General features: G+C 38.7%; 1 protein-coding gene across 4 annotated transcripts in view; it reads left to right on the top strand.

Annotated features, from left to right (window-relative positions):
• Positions 1–23,080, top strand: part of SUGCT (succinyl-CoA:glutarate-CoA transferase) — a 333,192-nt gene extending 310,112 nt beyond the window's left edge. For 3 of the 4 annotated variants that reach the window (XM_074898183.1, XM_074898184.1, XM_074898186.1), the window contains one exon: positions 22,749–23,080. In XM_074898183.1, the coding sequence (XP_074754284.1) occupies positions 22,749–22,912 (164 nt within the window). In that variant the 3' untranslated portion in view covers positions 22,913–23,080. The remainder of the gene's footprint in view (positions 1–22,748) is intronic. The other variant, XR_012633080.1, reaches the window with a different exon arrangement.
• Positions 23,081–23,964: the final 884 nt, after the last annotated feature.

Raw genomic sequence — 23,964 nt, 5'->3', positions numbered from 1 at the left:
AACTGTATTGTGGTATGTTATGATTCTATTATGATGAAAAGGGTTAGAAGAAATGGAGTTGTTCAGTTTGTTGGGTTTTTTTTTTTCAATAGCAGAAACTTTTATTTTAACTTCATCTTTTTACTTTTGAGGAAATAAAATCATATGTACATATGCTTTTTTAAATATTCCTAAAGGATATATTTTTTACTGTCTGCAGCTTTAAGAGAAACTGTTCTTCTTGGACAAGACCTTTTTATTGCAGAGGAAGTTAAGAATCTATCTTGAACTTGCTTTCCTTTTCTTTATCATGCTGTACATCAGTGAAGTTCAAGCCCATGCATTTGACTTTATTCAGACACAATCTGTTCAGATTGGCTTTTTTTTCTTTTTGCTGTCTTTTGTCAAATTAGCTGTTGGCTCCTACTACACTGTCCCTTAGCTCGGTTATTTCGCCCCTGTTCCTGTTTTATTCACGAAGTCAGCCACAGTTGGCCGAGCACATTATGAAAAATTCTTGTGATCATATGAACTTCCTCAGCTGCAAGTGATGACTCTGCTTCATATCTGCTATCTTTTCACTCCAGCAGCATTTCTTCTGAATATCATTGATAAGCATCCCAGTTACCTTTTCATCACTTTTAACATCAAACTCTCCTCTGCTTCTCCTGCTCTATTATTTTCTGCTCCAAATGATTCAGATCCTTTTTTTTCGACTCCATATCTCTGTATTCTCTCCATTTTTTTGTCACTTATTCCACTGTTTGTCTTCTCCATGATCTTTTTTCTAACCTCTAGCTCTCCCCAGATTAATTTTAAGAATGGTTCATGCATACTTAAGAACTGAAGAGTAATCATCCTGGGCCAGATAGAAGGTCTGTGTCTCATCCTGTCTCATCTCTGACAATAACCAAAGTTTTGGCTCCCCTGTCAGAAAAAAAAGAAAAACGAAACAAAACAAAACAAACCCCAAGCTTCTTTTCTGATTATTTTTTCTATCAATTAAGATAAAGACTCCTTCAACATGCTACCCAGAGCTCTTCTGTTTGACTCTCCTCATAACAGGATCCCTGGTGGCAAAATTTTGGTTTGCACTCTGTCCTCCCTAGAAATACCAGAGTCCAGCCCTCCAGAAATGCATCATTCTTTGAGCTGAGCTATGGGAGAGACCCTTGATGGTCGTAGAACTGTGTGATCCTATGATAACAAACCACTTTGAATGGAAACTTTGTGTTTTTGAGAAGCAAATATAAACAGGGAAGGTACTTTTCAGGAATAACATGAACTGAATTAAATGTCCCCCTTTTTAAGGACTGCAGACTCAAATCCTGCCCTTATGATGCACTATTGCATTTTTTTTCTCTGAGTGACCCAGCTGGAGTCTTGCCTTTTCCTCACTAGTCTGCCAAGGAACTTTTGTGCTGAATCACTGACTATTTCTACTGTAATTGGCTTGGACTTCTAGGGTGAGGGGTGTGCTGAATACTTCTCCTTTTTTGCCCGCTAATTGTTTTCCATGCCTCATGGGGCATTTTCTTGAGATTTTCAGTGCTCCTGTAATATTTGATTTGGAGCTGGATGTGTAGCAAAATGAAAATTGTTTCAATTTGATTAATTTCTTACATGTTGCTTGTCAGTTTAAAGAAATTTTGAGCAGTTTTTTTTTTTTTTTTCTTGCGGAGGAGTGAGTTTTAGACTATCTTAAGACTTCCTGTAGGTAACCAAATGTCAAAAAAATCCTCAACCATTTTTCCTCACAGTTATTTCAGCCAAGATTTGTGTTTATCCCTTTATTGGTCCTTTTAGAATAAACATGAAATAATGGAGTAGTTGTGCTTACATTGCCCTATTCCCCACTTCCCAGGCAAATCAAGGGTGTCTCTCAGCAGCAGAAGGATGAGGTAGAGTTGTGATTGCAGCCATTATGTGGGGGAGCAGGAAGCTGATAGGAACCAGTGTGCTGGCTTTTTCATTAAAAGCTGTATTCCAGTTGTACTGCTCTTTCTGCAGCAAAAAATCAGGGTTTTTAGCAGATGGATCAGTGCTAACTTTGCGTTGAAGAATTGTTTCCACAAGGGTACTTGATATCACTTGATATGTATGTGTGTGTGTGTGCACTAACACACTTCCCAGCTAAAGCTACAGCAGCCAGAGGAAGCAGTCAGTTGGTTTTTCTATGAGTATGGCAAAACCTTCTGTTACAGATGGAATGGTGGGCATCACTCACATTTTGGGGAGAAGAGGACTAAACAGAAAATATCAGAAGAAGCCTGTATGACCTCACTGGCTCATCGACTCTGAAAAATCAATCCATGTGTGATTTGCTGCAGTAGAAAAGCAAATCTTTTACAGAGATGGGCATAAAGTGTAGCACTGAAATGCCTGCTGCAGTGGAGTTAGAAAAAACAAGGCTCTCTTGGTCTCAAGTCCAGCAGGTTTGGCCTCAGTTCTGTCACCGCTTGTACTGCCTTTTAACTCCAGGATGCCTTTTAACTCCAGGATACCTTCTTCTTGGTCAAGTTTCACATGTTTCCTTAGGAGTATATCTTGTGAATGTCAACCTGAGAACATTCAATTGCTTCAAAGTGGATGTCCTTGAGAACAACTCACATGCAAAAAAAAAAAAAAAAAAAAACCAACACCAAATGTTGTCTGATAAAGGAAATCCTTCACTATTCATAAAATATTTAGGTTATTTGAGAAAAGAGGAAATTGCTAAGGATTAGGTTTACAGCACATGAGCATGTCTCAGAAGTGCTACTCTGTAAAGCTTGTCAAGGAAAAAAAAAAAAGGAAAAAAAATCCCAGTAGGCTTCCAGACTTTTGCATCCTGTAGTTTATTACATTTGTCAGTAAAAGCAGCAAGGATTATGGCAGTAGATTTATTAATTTTATGAAATCCTGGCATGAAGGATTGGTGGCCCTCTGATAGAAAATGATGTGGAAGTATTTTGCGAAAGACAGACATTGTGTACTTACAGTGAAAAGTTATTATTGCAGCAAACCTGTTGCAAATAAATCGCTGTAGCAAATCCCTTGGAAGTTACTTGCCTTAAAGTCGATGGGATTATGTTTTATGTCTCCTTGTGTAAAGGAAGATCCTTGGTTTCAATGGGTGTTCAAATTCCTCAGGGCAATATACAGAATCTGAACAGCTAATCATAACCAGTTTGGAAAAGTTTTTGTGTTGGTGTTTCAGCATTTGTTATTATTGCCTTAAAAGCACACTCTCTGCTAGAATAAAGGTTAATTTTCTTTACTTTCGGTATCTCATCCTTTGTGCAAGGTGTCCATTGGAAGACTTTAAAATATTTGATCCATTTCAGGATCTACCATCTGTATGTTTTTCACCTCAAGGCAGAGTGCATCATGTATGACAGACAAAAATACTGCCATTGAGATCTGAATTGTTAAAAGCCTTTTCTCAAAGTTCTTAAGTCATATTCATCTGAAAGCAGATTTTACTTGCATAAAATCTCTTCAAGGACTCTGTTCTGATCTAGTAGGTAAGTAGTAGGCAGATACCTGAGTAGGTACCTGCATCACAAGATAGCAGTTTCACTTGTCTCTAAATATTTTAGCACTTTCAGTGGGTATGAGTAATAAGGTCCCATTTTCTCTTAGAAGTGTGTCTCTACAGGATAAGGTTAATGCCTTCTGGGACATTTCATAGAAGCTGAAAAAGTGGCCTTGCTTTTCTTTTTCTTTTACATAAGGAAGGAAGTTAAGTGTCCATGTTAGTATTGCAGTACGCCTTTAGTAATTATAGCAGTCTATTTAATTTTTGTCTCAAGTAGTAATTACTTTAACTCATATGAAATTAATAAGTATGTTTGACTTTTCGTTTGTACCAGTGTTCAACTTTTTTGCATAAATTTAATTGGAAAATACAGCTTCTGTTTGCTTAAGATACTTCAATGGGTCTATTACTATTGCATCGGAACAACAGATAAAATCATAAGCCTTAACATCTTGAGAACCACTTAAGAACTATTATCCCTGTTTCACAGGGACAAAGAACAATTTCCCTAAGGTCACAATAAATGAGTTTCATGTGCTGCAGTCCTTGAATACCTACTCATCACTGGGCCATCCTTTCCTCACTGCAGAGGAACAATGACATGTTCCAGGCACTGGCCTCTCACTGCCTCTTCCCCTGCTCTTTATGTCTGGTCTTCATGATTTTTTTCATTTTCCCTCGCTTTCCCCTGCCATGGTTTCTTCTGGAAAGAAAATAGGATGTATTGGTGGGAAGGAGTCATTGTCATGCCTAGCCAGGTTCCTGACTGTGGACAGTAAGGAGACTAGGACTGAGGGGGGCACACACAATGAAGGGGACATGCCCATTAAGTGTAAAATACTAATGTCTGTTGCAGCCAGACATATTAGCATGCATCATAGAAAAAATTTAGTGTAACTGTTCTAAGGAAAGTTTAATAGTCATAGTGGTTACAACACTCATTATGGTTACAACACTGTAGCTGCTGCTCTACGACTTCAGTGCTCCATACAAGCGTGAACCTAGGTCTTCACAATATCCTAGGAGTTCAGTCAGCAAATACCATTATCACTGTATTACAGATGAAGAGACTGCGTCATTTAAGCATATACTGAAATGGTTTAGTGGATCACAACCACACAGAGTAACTACTTTATGTAAAGCTGTATAGCAAGTTAGTGAAAGTGCTAGAATCTCATGGCTCTGTGTCCAGTGGTTGTTCCCCATCAGATCTGTACTGGGAATGTCAAAGATGTCAATTCATAAGGGTCATATTTTTTTACAAGGAAGCGACCCAAAACCATGTGTCTTCTTTTGTTAACAGTATCCTCCATGTTGACAGTAAGCATCTGAAAACCTCAGAAACTTATTAATGGAAGTGACCGTATGTGTGCTGTGTGAGATTATATATCTTGTAACCCGCTCACTGTATGAATGCAAGTAGGTATGCATCTATATAGTATCACTACATTTGTATGTATAAATAGGATGCTCATCCACATGTAAGCAGTTGAAATGGAAATCTAGATGTTCTGGTATGAAATTTTTTTATTCTCTAAACTCTGAGTTTATACAGCTAATGAATGTGAAATACAGTTATACTGGAAGTCTGAGAGTAAGAAGTGATACTGAATTCATCACATCAGAAACACTGTTTTTTACAAGTACTCATTCTTATACACAATGTGTTACAAATCTGTAGGGTTTTTCTTCCCTTTTTTTCCCCCTCTTCTTTAACAATCCTAAAGAGCATGTTACTGTATCACAGACAGTATTTGATTTGCACTTAAGGGAAATATCACACCTTGTAGTTCAGTCTTCTAATAAACCTCAGACCTCCTCTGTTTCTATCACTTAATTTTAAATTTCCCAATCTTGGAAAGAGGCTGATTTCAGTGTATTCCCATTCCTATGCTACAGTGCTATAGTGCAGTCAAAGAATTTTTCCACATGATCATACTACTATTATTTCTCTTGATTTTGACATATCTGGATCAGGATTCAGATGTGGATGAACATAAGAAATTCTTCTAAAAACTTAAATAGCATTTTCTTCCTTTATTTTCCCACATTCACAGTTGCTCTCTCCTTTTCTCCTTCTTCTTCCTTTCTTCCTTTCTTCAGAGCTTCCCTCTAACTATAGTTTCTCCCTGAAAGGTCATTGTTAACTTGGTGCTAGCGTGTAATGAAAATAGCACATTTTTTATGTATCTTCATGGGATTTTTTTCAAGAAATAACAAAGAATTTTAAGTTATCTGTGGTTTACTTTCCCTAGGTTATCAGTTTGTGGCCTTTGAGAAAGGGACCTTATTTCTGAAATGGTCAGAAAATCTTAAAGATAGCCCAGATTCACCAAAACACATTGGTTCCTAAATCCTTTTTACAATCCTTTACAGAGATTTTACACTATGCTTAAATGATTAAATATTTGGTGAATCTTGTCCTAAATCTTTTATTTAAAAGCAGCATTATTTCTAATTAAATGTGGTGGATAGTGAGAGCCAAAGCTTAATTTAAAAACTCAGATCTGAATTCTATTAAAAACTGTTCAAGTTGTAAAATATACCTTAGTATGAATGGGAATAAGGAAATCATCCACTGTTTTAATTAAAACTAATGAGAAATAACATGACTTTCCTTTCTGTCTCACTCTAAAAACATCCAGTGTGAGCAGCTTCTGTGAAACTTGTGGGTTTGCTTGTACACAGATGTAAGGATTATTTGCGTGCTGTCATTTGCCATAGATTTCAGCAGCAGTTTCCACATGTCATGGAAAGCACACTATATAAAGCAGAGGTGTGTTCTCCATGTATGCTATGTCTATAAACCAAGCAGGACATAATTATTTCAATAGAATCTGCACAGACATTGTATAACATTTTCAAAAGGATTTAGAAGGCTTTACAAAAGAGGACAGCTACAGAATAAAAATACTAATTAAGATGAACTTCTCAAAGTTGATAAGTGATTTGGTTTATGATTTTGTTTACCCAGGTGAAGATGCATTAAAGATTGAACTTCAGAGTGTACTTTCTTTAAATTAGGACTACCACAAGCAGCTCAGATCCAAAAGTAAAAGCATCCTGAGTTCCTACTCAGTCATTTGTGAAACTGGCCTTATTTCTCCCTAACCATATTATGAGTCAAAGCTGGTTGGGAATAGAGATAGAGGGGAAGCTCATGCTCACCTGGATTAGCCTCACATAGTGTCATACTTAAGAAGCTGAGTATCTAGACTTTTTACATAAAAGAGTCCACTCCCATTGGCTGACCTAAGAGAATGAATAAAGATGCCGCAGCCATATCTTGCCTGTAAGTCCCCCCATAAAACAACCTTTGGAGTCCTTTGATGAGAAAGGCTGTTTCTCATATCCAATACATAAGTCTGTGGTACCCTAAGATTGCTGTTGCATGTACATAAATGACAAAGTTCCCTGAAACTTCTAAATAATGTAAAGATAAGTAAGTCCACCGTATCTTTTTTCTTTATCTGAATCTGGTTTTAGTTTTGTTTGTGGTTGGCCTCTAAGAAGACTGGACAACCCAGACACAGAAATTACAAAAATTTGCTCTATGTATTAAATGGGCATTACATCTTTCAGCATGAATTCAGGTTCTGTTAGCACTTTTAGGAGTCATTAGTGCTTTGCTGAATTTTCCCACACCTGCTTAAAATATGTTGGTTGCAGTGCATGCTGAGAAGTGGGGTTACTTGACTTATCATTAAGGAGAAATCCCAGCTGCAGAGATCTAACAAATCCAGAGGAAGAATTCAGCAAATATGTCCTATTTACTCAGAAGCACTTGCTAGTATTCCTCTCTGTTTCAAGTATTGCTTTCACTGTACGATGTGAAACCGGTCAGTTTATGTAAGAAATAGATGAGGGAGTACACTGATTAATGAAGGAACTAGAAAAATGTGAGTAGTGAAGAATATGAAACATTCAGACTATTCAATGTTAAGGTCAGTAGAAGGTTTTGGAGAAGGAGTGGGAGAAGGAGTGAGGGAGAACAGAGCTTGGGGTTCAGTGGAAAGTGCCTTGGGGAGCTGTGGGCTTTGGGAACAAGAAAGAGCATTGAAGGTTGATGAGTAATTGAGCTACGTAGGATATATTATCTCATGGTGTATTAAGTTCCTTGTGGTGATTATCCTCAGGATGTTAGAGTAGGCGTTGGTTAATGGGAGACTAGGGAGAGGGATTTGGGAAGAACAGGAGAGTATACATAAGAGGGTGGGATACTGGAGCTGGATGGCGAATTGTGAGAGGCTGGGAAAGTATCATGGGGAAACATTGGACATTCCTGCTGTGTTCTCATACTCCTTCAAGAGCATCTACTTTTGACCGTTGTCAGATAGCTTTCTAGCATACTGAGCCACTACGGGTTTTTTTTTCTGATTTTATGTTAGCTTTTATAGTTTCTGTGAAAGGGTGAAGGCTTGCCCTCGTGTGGTTGGTTAGTAAAGGAGGACAAAGACTAGTGCCAAGCAGAGAAATATGGAAATAGCTTAGTTGGAAAGGCAGACCTCGCTGTGGTAACAGGAGATTGGTTAGGCCACTTTAGGATAAGGGCAGAGGAGTTAGAAGGTGATGGGAACAGGATTTCCATCCTTAGCTTCTGCTCTAGAATCCTTACTCCCATCCTCTAGAACTGTGTTTTCCCAAACACAAATCTGTTTTTCTGAACTCCTGAGCATAAAAAGCATCTATTGCCCCAGCCCGCTGCATATCTCACCATGCTCCATTCATCCCCTTCACCCAGCTAACTTTGCTCTTTGGTTTACTACTGCTTTCTACCATGGGCATTTGTTTCGAATATTGCAAAATATAGTGGAGAGCTCTTGGTTGGGTGGTACTGCCTGTGATGTCTCATGGCTGCACGGCAACCACAACCATAAAAATTAGACTAAACCAACAAGTAACTTTGCCTAACAGTCTAGCTTTTCTTGAAAAGTGTGGTTGTCTTCAGCATTTTCAGTACATTCTAACAATATGGGAAGTTTAGTATTTTGTTTGCAATATGGCTTTTGACTGGAGAATCCTAAGAAGATGGGATACAAGCATAATAATTTCTGAAAGATTTCCTCCACATTTGTGTCTGGCAGTCTGTTATCTGCCCCCTCTGTGTACCCATGGGAAGAAAAGATGTTGGGGACCAGCTGTTTCTTGCAGCTTGCCAATGAGGTCTGTGTCACATCAATAATGTCAGTCAATCACCTCAGTTAATAATAAATAATGTGCACATCCACAGAAATGAGATATCGTAGCAGAATGTTATATACAACAATGTACTTCAGATTGTAAAAGTTTCAAATTTCTTTGCATTTGTAAAACTAAAATGTTCTTAAGACACTTAAACAAAATTATAGTTCATGTTTCAGCTCGAAGTTGGTGTGCTACTTATTTGGAGAAGGTGCAGAATTCATTAGATTCAGCAAAATTGTCTCTGCCTTCAAAGAGGAACTAAACCAGGCTAAGCAGTACTGGAGCCACTAAAATCTCAATAATACTTTTTGGTAACTAGTTATTATTTAGTTTTAATTGAATTATATTGCACAGACATAGTTCAATAGAGAACCTAAATATCCCAGTCAAGATCAGGGCTGTGATGTTCAAGGATCTGCAGACAGAAACCAACATGTGTTTTCTACCACATTATGGGAAACAGTTTCCACCCAAGAGTTAGCTAAGAGTTTAATCCTGCAATTAGTATGCTCTCTGCCCAGAAACTATCACTTGCAGCACAGCAAGACAGATGGATTTCGGATTAGAAAGAAATCTCTCCCACAACAGAGTAATGCACAATTTATCAGATATAACTTGGGACAGTGGTTCATACTCTCTGAAGCAGCTCTGGGAGACAGGATATCAGAACATTATTATTTGTATTTCATTCCAATACAAAGTGAGGCCCATTGTGTCAGGCACTGTATAAACAAATAGTAAGAGAAGACTCCAGTCCCTAACATATTATAATCTAAATATGCAAGGGTAACGTAACTGTACAGGAAATATAAGTACATAGCAAGGGAAAGTGACTTGCCTGTGATCACAGTGTTGATTAGTGATCGAGCAAGGAGCCAAATCCAACTGTTTGGATTCCCAAATCTGCAGTCTGTACTATGGTTGACCTTACTATTAGGTGATTATTAGTTTCTTCTGATGAGTTTCTTATATTTTCATAATTGTCTTTTGTATTTAATGTTATGTGTTTGTCAAAATTGCTATCCAGAGAATATGCCCCAGGAGGGGCAGGAAGCTTGTTACCCTACTTACGTGAGAAAGAACAAAGCAGTAACAGATCTATAATCAAGGTAGATTTAAATGTTTTTAAGTCATAACAAGCAGTTCTTCTTTTTTACGTATGTGTTTGTATATTTATATGTATATATATATATATATATATATAAAGTGTGCTGTCAAGGATTACTTTAAGCATAAATAGCAGCTGGCTTTGAAATTAATGAATATAATCTGTAACAGGTACATATATAAGGCATGAAGTAATTCCTGGCATTCTTCAGTTGATACAGTATCTGAAAGTTGGGGAGAAAACATTAGAATCCAGGAAAGCTACACAAAGTATTTTATTTTATGATATTTTTTCCTGCAAGTGGATGAACAAGCATTACAAACATGCCCTACACCTGTAAGATCTAGTTATATGGCAGGTAACCAGGGAATATTCTGTGTTTTAAAATGAAATCTGCACATTGAATCAGGCAGAGAACAGCTGGCTTACAAATCAGCCTGAGAATCAGAATAATCTATGAAAGGTATTTGTGTTAGCATTAAACATTTTTGCATGCTGTCAGTGCAGAAGATAGCCTCTGAGCTTTGCGGATTAAGGAAGTGGCTGGTATGACTTTCTGGATTTGGGTTGCCTCGTTAAGAATGGAAAACTCAATTAAAATTCAGTTATGAGAAAGCTATGTGAGCCCTTGTGATTTACTGCTGCACAATGCGGATTCATATTTTAAAAGGCAGAGTTTTCAGTCAAATTCACGTCAAGTGATTAGGGAATAAGGTTATGGTCATTTCTGCACCATGTCATTGCTTTTTGAGCAAGAGCTGTACACTGATATGCATGTGTATCTGATAAGCAATAGAAAAGCAAATGAAGATAAAAAGAAACTATTCTTTAATAGACAAATACAAATAATACACTTGGAAGACTAACTAAAGCACAAACTAGGGAGATGCGTTCCTGGATGTAAGAAACAACAAGTGATTAAACTGTTAAATTGTATTGTGTTCGGGAGCAATCAACAGCACCAAGACAGAGCAGGCATTCACTTCCTACAGCATCTCTAGTTCTAATGTTAGGATGTGAATCTCATTTCTTCCACAAACTGGAGTTGGCACAGCTACTTCTAATCCACGCTTTTGGACATGTCATTGCAGACTGAGTGTGGATGCTTTTCCTGTGGATTTTGCTTGAGATTATGCCTGTACAAAACCATTTACATTAACTCAAAATAGGAAATTATAAGGGAAGATTAACTAAAATCAAATTAACCAAAAAACTAACATTAAATGGAAACAAAAACTGTTAGTATGGAACAAAAGTGCCCACACACAGACTTGCTCCAAAATAACTAATTGTATGAAGTAAAACCAACTGTTATTTTGGTTCCAGTGTTTTTTTGTGCAGAGAAGCCCTAGGACCTCTGGCAATTAAAATATAGTTGTTGTTGTGATGCAAATATTTACAACCACTTTAAGGCCCTTTTAAATTGCCATTGCAGTGTAAAGTATACAGTGCTGCTGTAAATGAGGCCAGAGATAGCGAGGCCAGAGGCAGCAAGGCCCTTCATATTTTATAAGGATTTTTAGGAGATAGAATTTGCCAATCGTATGAGGTAAAAGAAAGGAGAGAAGAGGTCAAAGAGTTTGCAGTGAAAAAGCAGATTGTGGAAAGCAGAAGAAATACAGTAAATGAAAACCCACAAGTACAAATGGCAAAGGATCAAAGGTGAGGGGCTGTGTAGGAGGGAGGTGCTACTGATGCTCCCAGACGTTCAGGGATGGAAAAATTCCATTAAAACTAAGCACCTGCTGCTTAAGATTAGGGCTTTAAAATTACAAACTATGTCAGTAAAAGCATTTTGCTTTGCAGTTTAAAGGGGAGCTAAAGGAAACAGTCAAAGTACTAGGAGGTGGAAAAAGAGAGAATGGGGAAATATTTTAATGAAACTGATCTGGGCACATTTAAGATGGGATATTGCTTAGGCATGGCTGGCTTCAGTCTGATTTTAATTTTTGTTCCTCTTTCTTTTAAGCTGTCTTCTTGAGCAAAAAGAGATTTTTTAGTTTAGTTTAGTAAGGGTATAGGCAACCAAGCTTTGGATATCTTCCTAATCTTGTGCCTCATTCCTCTTCAAGGGTGTGTCTGACTTAAATTTCTGTTTCTTAATCCTACTCTAGTCTTTGTGGGTGAGGAGAGATGATTTCTGACTCTTTTGCTCATTGCAGAGTAGAACGCATCACTGAAATCACTTCTGATGGAGTAAAGGCTGGCAAATGTTAGAAACCACAGGAACTTAGATACAGAACCAGACTATACTTAACTGACATGCACACGCTCACATTGGCATGCCCACACAACCGAAAACCAAACCGAAAGCTGCTTGGTTTGAAACGGCTGTTTCTCCTGCCCCATACTGCTTTGATATTTGCAAATCGATGAGCTGAGTATCATATGTCAGGGATTGGCAGCAGACAATGGAAAGCCAAAAAGCTGTTCCCAGTCCCTCTCACTGAGACAGAATTGATCAAATTGTCACTTACAATTCGGTGGAAAAAAGCAGCCTAATCTGTGGTGTGCCCTCTCTGTAGTCCCACTCCCACACTTCAATTTAAGCACATTGTTTCCTTTTAAAGAATTTAAGATTAACCTGATAATTTATTTTAAATAGGAAATAGGAGAAAAAAGAAGTGGCTAAAAGGAGTTATTTGTTTAGAGTTTTACTTTCCTCTGCTCAGTGAGGGGATACTTGCTCTTCTTGTCTACTTTCAATACCAGATGTCTCTGAGACATCGTGAAAGAGAAAGATTTTCAGATGTCCTCAGCTTTTTCTGGAAACTGGGCCCCTTTAAGGATGTCTCAAGTATGACACTCAAAAACAGAGTCGTCCCAGATTGCACAGTGCTTTTCAAAACTCAGCCAGCAGTTTTAGTAGCCTATGCCTCAAGGAGTCTGGGCACCTTACCCAAAAAGAGCTAAAAATGTAATTTGCAGTTCTTCAAGTAATCCAAAACAAAGTATCAAATCCCTTCCCATCTTCCTTTGCCAGGGAAAGTCCCTGTGCACTGGAACTGGCCTCATTCTGCTGCACAAGAGACAGCAGAAGTAAATGGAGGGTGGAGTGGGAGAGCTTTTGGAAGAATGATCAGGCTGTGCATAGTGCTCAGCCCTACTTAATCACAGATGCCTTGCTTGAGAATCGAGTTCCAAATATTTCCATGGTGCTCAAACATAGAGTTACCTGGCTGTCTGTGCTGAAGAATTTCAACCACCAGAATTTCCTTGGCTGTGCTGCAGCTGATGGCTTTTTCCATTATTTTAATACTCACTCAGCAGATACTTACTTGGTGTGGGTCACTAACCAGGCAAGAAAGTATCGACCAACTGTTGAATTTTCCGAATATGAAAGTTTATATGACTCTGTATTGTGGCCACAGAGGAACGGTCTAAAGATGCATAGAATAAATGTGCATGGCAATACAAATACAGCACATGACAGACACATGATTTGACATCTAACTAAATGTCTGATCTTTGCCTTGTTATAGCAATACACCTCTGACACTTAATCCTTTGGCCAAAGCAAGAGATTGTTAGGGAAAAATTAGTTAATGTCAGAGTCTTAAGAAGTGATTGAAAATAGTTCTGCTAGAGGTGGACTGAAGAAGGCTTTCATTTCTCTTTTTTTTTCAGGCTAAGATGGATGTCATAAGACATTAATCATCCTAAATAAATTAATAAATCATCTGTACTAATATACAGATGGTCTGTGGTGAGGTTAGGGAACTAAAGCAAAGCTATGTGATAGACTGCTTCTGTCGTGAACCATTTGCCACCCAGCTCACTTTCTATTCTGGCTACCAACTATTGCTTCCAAAGGAGCTGTTACAGTGGGTTTTAATACCATCAGACAGAAATGGCAGGTAGACCTGTGGAACAGACACCTGGTTTTGAAAAGGGGCTTAGAAAAGCATGATTGGAGTCATCACAAATAATCATCTTAACATACATTCCCATTACAAGGTGTACCGAAAAGACCTGGTCTATTCTTTAAAGGTATCAAAAGGGGACACTGAAAAATGCTTTTTCTTCTGTGCAATAATCTGTGCCATGTTCTGATATCCATGCTTACAGACGGGTACAGAAATAACTAGACAGAGACTTCAAGGACAGACCACAGAAAAATGTTCCTTAGGAGCTGGAAGGTCAGACTCGTGAACCTTGTCCGGGTGCTTGGGAGTGATAAACATTTTCAAAAGTTGCTTAAGTGAATGTTTTGAATATTCTCTCAAAGTTGTGTTAAACGAATGCCTAAAGGTTTTTAGTTTTTAGTTATTTGTACCAGTTGTTTGGAAAAAGCTTAAAGCCTCCTACCCTGAAAAAGTGATGCTTTATCAAGTAAGAGATTAGAGAGAAAATTATACCCAGTTTTAGGATCAGGCTGTGTATGTTCTTCAGTGTGCCTTGTCTTGCATCCCTGAATTAAGAGACTAGAATCAACTTCAGGTATCTGGGTTTCAGCTCGTTGCTTAAAGAGTAAGGAAGAGCTCATCTGCTCCCACTCTGATGATGCACAGCTGGTCAAGACGATTACTTTTGGGGTCTCTGAAGAGCCAAAGAATCTAACTTATGGCTGGAGACAGGACACAGGAAAGGACAAATTGGTGTACTGAGGAGATACAGACACTTTGGGTTGGCTGGCGTGTCTTATTCCAACATGCAGGGTCACACTAACCACAAGGCATGGGACTTGGAAATAGTTTTCACCAGGCTCAGTAGGAGGGCCCCAAGCAGCTTCTTGCCTTCCTGCGCAGCTGGGGACATGATTCAGCTTCCAGGATCACATGAGCGTGTTGCAACTAGGCAATTCTCTATCCTTACAAGAGGCTCATTTCAGGTAGCATTTTGATTTTTCTTGTTCCATACTAGGAGCACACTTCTCACTAATTACTGTTCTTACGATATAGTAAGTAAGGCCTTTGGGTTTAAAGATGTCTACATGGAACAGCATGTGGCTTGACATCCTAGGTATCAGAGGAGGTTCAGATAGGCCATCTTAACCCCAGCCCTGTTGGGTGGAAACAGTTTTGCTTATGGGCATTTCAAAAATCCGTATGTTCTATGCACAGAAATAACCATTATGATCATATAGTCTGACCTCCTGCATAGCACAAGGCTTTTAGCTCACCCCATAATTTCTGCATTAGGTACACATCCTGTGGTTAACCCACATCCTGTGGTGGGATTATATATCGAGTTTTGTATTGATTAGATTATGATTTGAGACAAATTATGTTTTTAGCTTGGATTTTCAGTAGTTTAGGCTTGCCTCTGTAGGTTTTTCCTCTTGGAGTTTTGCAGGGCTTCTACCAGTTATTCTTCTTTGACATCTCATTCTTTAGCTCCTTCCTGAAAGAACAATTTATGTTAAAGTAGTCTCTAACTTCCTTGCCTTTGGCTTGCACAGCCTGAATACACCTTGCACAGTACTGTAGAAAAGATACCCGGAAGTTTTTCCATGAACATTGAAACTAAATAGTGTTCTCCTTCAGACGTACAACCTTTATAAACCCTACATGTAATCCTTATGATAACGTGAACTTTCCTTTATGCCTTGTCTTCCCAGGGAAGAACAGTATGTGCTAGGTGACTCTTACAGAGCTGTGTTTGTGCTTACTGGTGAGCCATTTGCAGCCAAACAGAATATATAACAGCTGAGTTCACTGGGTTTTTTTAATGTCATCAAGGCAGTAATTTCGGTGTCTGTCCTTCAGCAGTTGCCAATTTTCACAACACTGGTAAGAACTTAATTTTCCTTGGGATTTCTACACTTCTGTCAAGATTGACAGGTTTAGAAGTTACTGTGTGTGGTGGGGACAGGGCAGACAAACAGATGATTAGAAAGACAGCACAGACACATAAACTTGTTTCCTTAGGAAACGGAGCTACAGATTATTACCTAGGGAATTTACGGTTCTTTAAAATTGCTACCTCTGAGTATTCTTACTAGTCATCTTCCTTCCTGTCTTTCTTTGAATCTCCTCTTAAGGTCTTTGGGGGTTTCGGGAAGGAGCGGGACCATGTGAGTCTGTACAGAATGTTAGGCCAAATTTTAACATTGTGAGGCGATACACGTGGGAAGCAGTAGACACCACCTTTCTGCAACTTTCTTAAAGCTTTTTGGTGCCAAGAGTCCTCTCACAAAATTGCGTTATTCAGATGGTGTAATTATGCGGGATTACTCTCAAATATGCAACCAGAGTGACTGATAAATTATTTCCTTTACTCCAGCAGTCATGCAAGATTAATTAAGTACAGTTAGTATGGTGACGCTCTGAAAATGTAAAGCGTTATATAAATGTTGAGTGGTATTTATACTGATTATATCCAGGATGTTGGTTGATAGGAAATACATAAAATGTTTTTTAATGCATTTCTATATATGCAGCTTCAGGTAAGAAAGTATTTTTATAAATGTACTTGGCAAAGGGTTTTAAGAATTATGTAATGGATACTTTGAATGCCTAAGTGTGGGTCTAAAAGTGGCCTGATTTTTAGGCGCCCATCTATGGCTATCACACATAAACTATGTTTATACTCTGCCTGTCAACTCATTCCCCTCACGATGCTTCAGTTTTCACATGGTTGACTCTTGTGACGTTAGGGGGTCCTCATAGTTCTCCCATGGCAGTCAGCATTGTCCAAATGAGAAAAGGTAAACAGACAGCTTATAGATATTTCTAGTATTGATACGATTTACTGCCCTACTGATTTTACTGTTTACTACTACTGTTTACTGGTTTATTTATATCTGTGTTTGTATGGCACCTAGAACAAGGTTTACTTTTTTTTAATTACCGTTTGAAAAGTTTGTCCATCCTCTCCACTCCCAGTTACTCATTCCTACTCATCCTGCCAAAGTTTTCCACCCTCTCAGCTGTGCTGGATGCCAAGTGAACACGTTGCGTGGCTGTGCTCGAAGTGGGGGAGGAAGTGGAAGCTGCAGTGGGGGAAGCAGGAGCAAGTCTTAGAATATTATCTCCTTAATTGCTTTTTTTGAAATCTATTACGAGTTGTTCTTAAAAGGTAAATCACTAGCTCTAATGCAATGCAAAAGGAAAGGATTTTTTCCAGCAATTAAATAGATTCCTGAAAAGTTCTCCAAGCTCCCAAACTTTAAGATCTGTGGTAAGAAATAGAAAAATGTGGGAGTTCCCCAGTTAGGATGGAGCAGATCATTCATCTGGAGATTTCCTTGAAGCCTGTGTGCACTACTCATACTAGCAGGACTTTTTAATGAGATTTTTTGTCTGTGTGTACTTTTCGACTTTATGTTTCATCAAGGGGAAGAAGCCTGGTGTAAAGGTAGTGTAGCCAAGCTGGGCTGTACTTTGTGCTCTGGCACCTCATCTTAGCTGTAAATAACCAGTTGACAGAAGTCATGGCTGGGACCAAAGGGAAGAGACCAGACACTCAAAATGAAGTCTCCCTCATCTACTCCTGGTAATATATCCCTGCATGCATCACTTCTAATGCCCAAATATCCTTCATGGCAGCCATGAAGCACCTCTTGCTGATTTATTCGTTCCTGTTTCCTTTTCATTGCCTTGAAAGTCACTGCTTGTTTCCTGCAGATCCTCCTTTGCCTAAAGTTTCATAGCCAGTCAATTGCATGCTCCAAACACTTGACCTGTAGAATATATGGGATCTGGGTGCAAATGTATTGGCCCTGGGCCATCGCTGTTGACTGTCGGTGATATTTCATTGGAATTGCAAAACTGTTATGTAGCAACACCGTTATTGGCACAAGTGTTCGGTTTGTTTTCATGCAATTCCTACATGTATATAAACTACACTGTGAGCTGGGGTAGAAGTAAGTAATGAGTGGTGTTGGGTTTCTCATTGCTCTTTTTTTGCAAAGGTAGATGCTATGTTGCAAGCAGAATGTATACACATACGTTAGCTCAAACTTCCCCTTTCTTTTCCCTGTCCCACTTGAATAATAACAAATAATCATGACTTTTCCCTGAGCTTGGCTGTCCCCAGGCCTGATAGTTTAAGATAGCCTCTACATAGTTTTGAGAGTTAGATTGTTTCAATATGCTCTAACCTGTGCAGTAGAAAATGTGTTACCTGGTGATTGCTGCACGGTGCTGCAGGACTGCTATTTGTCAGGACAAAGGAAAGATTATTACCTTTATCCACTTTTATATACTGTGCTTTGCACCTTTAATATCATTCAAATTCAACTTTAATTTCAGCTGCTTGTAGAGTAAAACTGACTTTGCTTCTGCAGCCCCAAATCTCAGCAGTGCCAAATGACACATTGCAAAGACTGCTGTGTGTTTCACCTGTTTGGGGTGAATGTTTGATTCTTGCAGGACCCTTCCTGTGGACCTGTTTCAGGGGTTTTATCTCATTTTTGTCTTTTGCTTGAAGTGTTTAGTATGTCTTAACATAATAGCTCAGTTTGATGCCTAGCAATACTATAGTAGGTATGCACCAAAGAAACAGAATTTATTATGATGATGCTGAGTTCAAGTACCGGGGAAGTTTTCAGGATATCTTGGTACAGTTGTCACTGTGGTTGCAACTGATGCAAATTTTGATTTATTGTTGCACTGTTAATTCTTGTACATAATTATGTGGGATGCACAGGATGTATTTGAGCAATGTGCCAAAGTCAAAATAATAATAATAATAATAATAAAAGAAGATTAGCCTAGAATTTGAATTTGGTAAAAGAGCTCTTTGGTTTACTGGCATTGGTAATCAAAGCAAGAAGGGAAACAGACTCCTTTTAACAGGACAAAGGTAAATCACAGCTACCACTCATTCCTTCGTTGTTTTTTCCAGGTGACCGTATGTGTCCCTTTAAGTTCATGGGTAAATTGAGTGTTGTGTCCTGCTTACAGCCAGGATGCTCTGGTGACTGCTGCCTAACCCCCTCTAACCAGTAACCCAGCAAAGGCCTGTTTTCATCTGTAAAGCTCCCTGTAACTCACCCACATGCAAATGCTTCTGACCTTAATTAAAGCAGTTCACCTCTCTCTGCCTCAAGGGATGGTTTCCTCATAAGGCAGTTGTGTTTAATTAGCATTTGCATAGCATTCTGCTGGTTGCTCTCCGGGAGCGTTGTTCGGTAGGAGCGTGGGATTGCTGAAGCCTGACTGGCAAGCTTTGCACCCTCCTAATTGACACAGAAGCCAAGTAGAAGTTACACAAGGAAAGAACAGAGAATCGTTAATGATGGATCATTAGCAAGTAGCTCCTTTGAATGAATGTAGATAACTTTATAACTCTATCAAAGTGAAAAGTAGCGTGATGAATTATGCATCAAACAATAAAAGCTCAAGGAAGACACTGGTTTTATAATTGCTGTGCAATTTTCTAGCATGCTGTAGTTTGTAAGATTAATTTCTTTGGGAAGTGTGAAGCATTCTATGCCTGTTGTACACTTAATGTCAATTTTGTTTTTCTCTCATTAGAGGTTTTATTCTGAGTCTTTTGATGTCACTGAAAATACTCCCAGGGTTTGAGAGAGGAAATTTTTATACTAACAGAAATTTGCACAAGCAAGTGAAAAGTGTATAGCTTCTAAACTAGTTCCTTTGAAGGTTTGCTGATTTCTCAGTATGAAAAGTTCTCAGTTGCACACACCTGAAACAAGATTGCTTTATATCTATATATTATTATATTTTTAATAGAAATTGCCTAATAGTTTTGTGGCTACATTGAATTTCTAGACTAATACATCTCTAAGGGGCATTTTTGCTCTGAAGTTATCTTCAGAGGAATTTCAGTTGGCACAGATAAATCATTCCTGTGGCTTGCACTAGTGCCAGTTCAGCCCTCAGTCAGTCCTAGGAAGAGTAATTAATACAAATATTGCCTAGCGATGTCACATGTCCCTTTAAAATGTACTGATCTCTCACCTGAGATTTCCTCTGAAAATTGAACTGTTGAGTAGAATTAGAGGAATAAGTTAGTAGAAAAGTTATCCCTCATGTAAGCTGTTTCTTAGCTTTCGTGGATAGCTGTGGGAGATCACCTAATCCATCAGCAAGACCCAGGGATCAGCCTTAAAATCAGCTATGCTAGAATAATTTTTTGTTCCTAAAGACCTGATAGATAAGGACTCCACAACCACCTCACATAGCCTGTTTCAGCATTTTGCTGCACCTATCATTATGAAAAATTATTTTCTACTACTTATTTTCAGTTTTCTTTGTTGCAATTTAAATCAATTTTTTCTCATTCATCGTGAATGTGAAAAAGGATTTATTTCCTTGCAGAAAGGTTGTATGGATTTTGGGGGGGGGGTGTGGTTTTGTGTGGTTTTCTTATTGTTGGTGGTTATTTTTTACCTTTTTTGAAGACAGTTTTGAAGACCTTTTTCTTTGGCCTTTCTCTTTAGGTCCATGATCCCACTTTGTTCAGTATGTCATGTTTTCTGTGATCCCTTTTGTTGGTGTCCTGTAGAACCTCTTCAGGTGTTCCAGATGGCTGTGCAATGGGGGCTCCACAGCAGACACAGCTCCAGCTGTGACCTGCCAGCTCTAACTAGAGGAAAAAAGATCATTTCGTGTGTTCTGCAGGATTCTCTCATGTTTGTACATCCCTGTATGATGCTTGCCTGCCTTACAACAGCATGATGCTGTTGACTTATCTTCACTTTGTGATCTAGAATAACCCCTAGCAATTCCTACATTGCTATTTGTCCCCTTCCCTATATTTATGTAATTAAATGTAATTCCTTCCCCTTGACATTATTGAATTTCACCTTGTTTTATCAGACCATTTCTGTAGTGCAGCCAGATCATTGTGAAATCTGCTTCACAGTCAGTTGTAGCTTGAAGTCCTCAGAAACCTGAGCAGGTATAATCTGAGTTCCATCAGCCAACCCAGTAAAAATATACTGATTAGTGCTTCATCCTGAACAGATTCCTCTGGAGCTCACTTGAAATGTTCTTCTCTTTTACAGGATCCCAGGTAGCAATTCTCTCAGGATTGTGCCTGGCGCCAGATTTGCCTAGACCATGTTTCTTTAGTGAGTTTATGGAAAATAGCAGAGAATTTTCTTCCTGAAAGTCAAATCTTGATCTGGCATCCTAGTGGTTGGAGGGTCATCTCACCTGACTTTAGATGCCTGCATGGTAGAGGTCTGCATTTAAGGTACTTGTCTAGCCTCTCCTTTATGGAGAAACATAGGTGATCACAATTCATCTGGCCAGGTTTAGTCATTTACCAGTATCTTAGAAGGCCTACACTGTAAGTGCGTCTCTTCATCTGCAGTGACTCCAAAGAGAATCCAAGCAACTGAAAATCCATACCTAGGCATTGTTATCTGAAGTTAGATGGGATGTATCTTGTCTTCTCCTGGTATAAAGACAAGAGATTGAGTGTACATTCTTTGTTCTTAATAGATAGATACATGCCAGCTGTTACTCATCTCGGGTACTTTCATTGTGATTATTTGTTCCAGTATCTAATGGAACTTGAAGTTAAATGATTTGGTCCACAATTCACCTCCTTTTCTTTTTAAACACAAGAACCGTACCTGACCTCTTCCAGGAGCATACTTGTCAGGAATGTACCAAATCAGCTTGAAAAAAACCTGGTTTTCTAAGCACCCTTTATCTTACTTTGTCCTGCCTTGAGGTGAAAACCTTTACCATATTAACCAATGGACTACAGTTGCAAAAATGGCATATTTTGGCACTCTGCATGACCTTTTTCAGTGTCTCTCCTCAAATAAATAGTAACTTCAAATAGCGAACTTCTCTCCTCATGCCCTTATAGGATGACTTCTCGCTGTGGTTCATCTCCGTTGCTAGTTGATATTCTGTTTCTTCAGAAATAAGTCAAACACTGTTCTGCCTATTAAATTGCTCTATGTGTTTCTTTGCATTTCTACGTAAAGATGTACTGTCATAGGCAAAGACATAACTACACATAACTTTTCTTGTAAATTCTTTTTGATGCTACGATAAAGACCATAGCTATGAATAGAGAAATCCTTTTGCCAATTGACCAAAGGCTCAAAGGTTGTCGAATTTTGTATTAAAGTTTTCAACTGAGAATTCAGGAAATTATTTTCCTCTATTTCCCTATAAAACAGTTAGTCTTTCTATGCATATGCTGAGTGCATACCTTCCGATGCCAGACTAAATTTGTGGCTTATTCTCTCTTCTGAGACTGGTAGTAATGGTATAGCTACTTGTCTTCAGGGAACTACACTGAAATCTCTGTACAGTTCACTACAGAGAATTGTTAAAAAGTGAGATTTGACTACCTGCAGTAGACATATAAATCTTTGTATCGTTGCCAGCTTCCCTAAGTGATTTCCACCTTTGAAATTATTGTTGCCAGAGTAAATAAACCATCGTTGATTTTCTTACGGCTGCTGCTACCTATATTTTTGATACAAAATGTAACCCAAGCTGGGGAATATCGTTGCTGTGCATGATGTCAGTCGTACATAGCTGCAGGATAACGGAGCACACTGCAGAGGCACTTGAGCTGTTGCTAACTGGAGATGGTCCCTCCCTTTGTCCAAAGAGCTGCTGCAGCAGTAACAGTGTGTTAATATGACATTTCATTGTGTTCCTATGCTTGTGCTGCCTCCTGTTGTAGGCAGCGTGGGGATTTGTGCACCACATCCTGTTGCATGGGCTGAGCATTGCCTGTGTCATTCAGGTAGCAGAGAGTGGTAGACCTGTGGTGTAGTATGACTTGGAGTACCCTGATATACATATCACTGGGAACAATGGGAAAACTTCCTTAACATTGGGCGAGCATTCAGCAATTCTGTGTTTGAGTGAACTACTTAAAACTGACTTATTGGTATATTAATGTGAACTGGAATTTTTTTAGTCTATAATTACAAAATATAACATTTCTGTGATAATGACTATGATGACTGCTGCGAAAATGACATACTTTAAACTAGCATAGTCGCTTCGCTATAAATATGGGCAATAACTTTTGAGAATAATTTCCCTCCTATCTGCTTTTTTACAGGACCAGGTGTCAGATACAGTGAATTTGCTGTGTCACATCCGAAACCACCTCCACTTGTTGGACAGCATACAGTGGAGATACTGAAGGACATGCTGGGGTATGACGATGATGCCATAGAAGAGCTGCTCCGCACTGGTGCTGTGGCTCAGCATGAGGTCAGATAAGGAACATTAGCTACATTCCTTCACACTGAGTTCACATTACTTTGTCCTCTCTTTGCTCCCTTCAGCTCCCCTAATGGGACTCAAAGAGAAGACATAATTTAATTCCTAATTTTCTTCCATGTGTGTTTGTATGATTTTAACACTGATGTATCAAATAAACAATCTTATACTGTCTGAGTGAAAGATTTTCTTGGGGGGGGGGGGGGGGGGGGGATAAATGTAATTAATTATACAGTCCTGTGTGGCTACTCATTTTCTGTACTTCATGTGAAAAATTGAGTTCTTATCGTAATTACAGTAATTGCCTACACGTTTGTCCCCAGAAAGACATAATGCCAGTGAAAAGAAGCAGAACCTTAAAAATTTGTATACTAGAATCTCCAGTTGCAGAAAGCTGCCTTATACAATTATTTTAGTAGAAAATAATTTACGTACAAACTGGTGGTTGATCTGACTGATTTTGAACAGAATTATCAGTCAGGAACTCTTTGTTCATCTCTATTTTAAATCATGGGTAGAGTAACCATTGTAAAACTCACTTCAGTTCCCTGGTATTCCCAATTACCAGTATGTCTTTATATTACATTGCATGGTCATGACAATCCCAGCATGTTAGAAATAAGCTGAAATTGGCACAGCTCTTCAGTTATGAAACAAGCCTATTCCAAGACCAGTTTAGAGACAAACTGTCATTGAATAGTCTTTTGTAATTTATTCAGAAAGGCCCAGGGTACTGTTAATTAAACATTGATCCACACAAAACCACATGCTGAATGTCAAATACCAGAACTTGCCAGACTCCTCAGTCTGGTTCTGTGGGTAGGTACTGATCCCTATCTCTGACTCTACTTGCCGTCCAAAGCACCTTTGCACAGGTTAAATCTGTGCAAAACTTTTGACTCAGTCCCACCCCCATGATTAAAACATGGTGAGTGATGACAAACCTTCCTCAGATTTAATAATACCATATCCTGCAGTAGGGTAGCTGTTAAGAGTAAGGCGCCACACGTTGCAAGAAGGTGGAAGAATTTGATCCATGACAGTAAGGAAAA

This window comes from Athene noctua, chromosome 2 (assembly GCF_965140245.1).
Source record: "Athene noctua chromosome 2, bAthNoc1.hap1.1, whole genome shotgun sequence".
Taxonomy (NCBI): Eukaryota; Metazoa; Chordata; class Aves; order Strigiformes; family Strigidae; genus Athene; species Athene noctua.
Note: the sequence above shows the minus strand (reverse complement) of the source record. Positions and strands in the feature narration are given on the sequence as shown.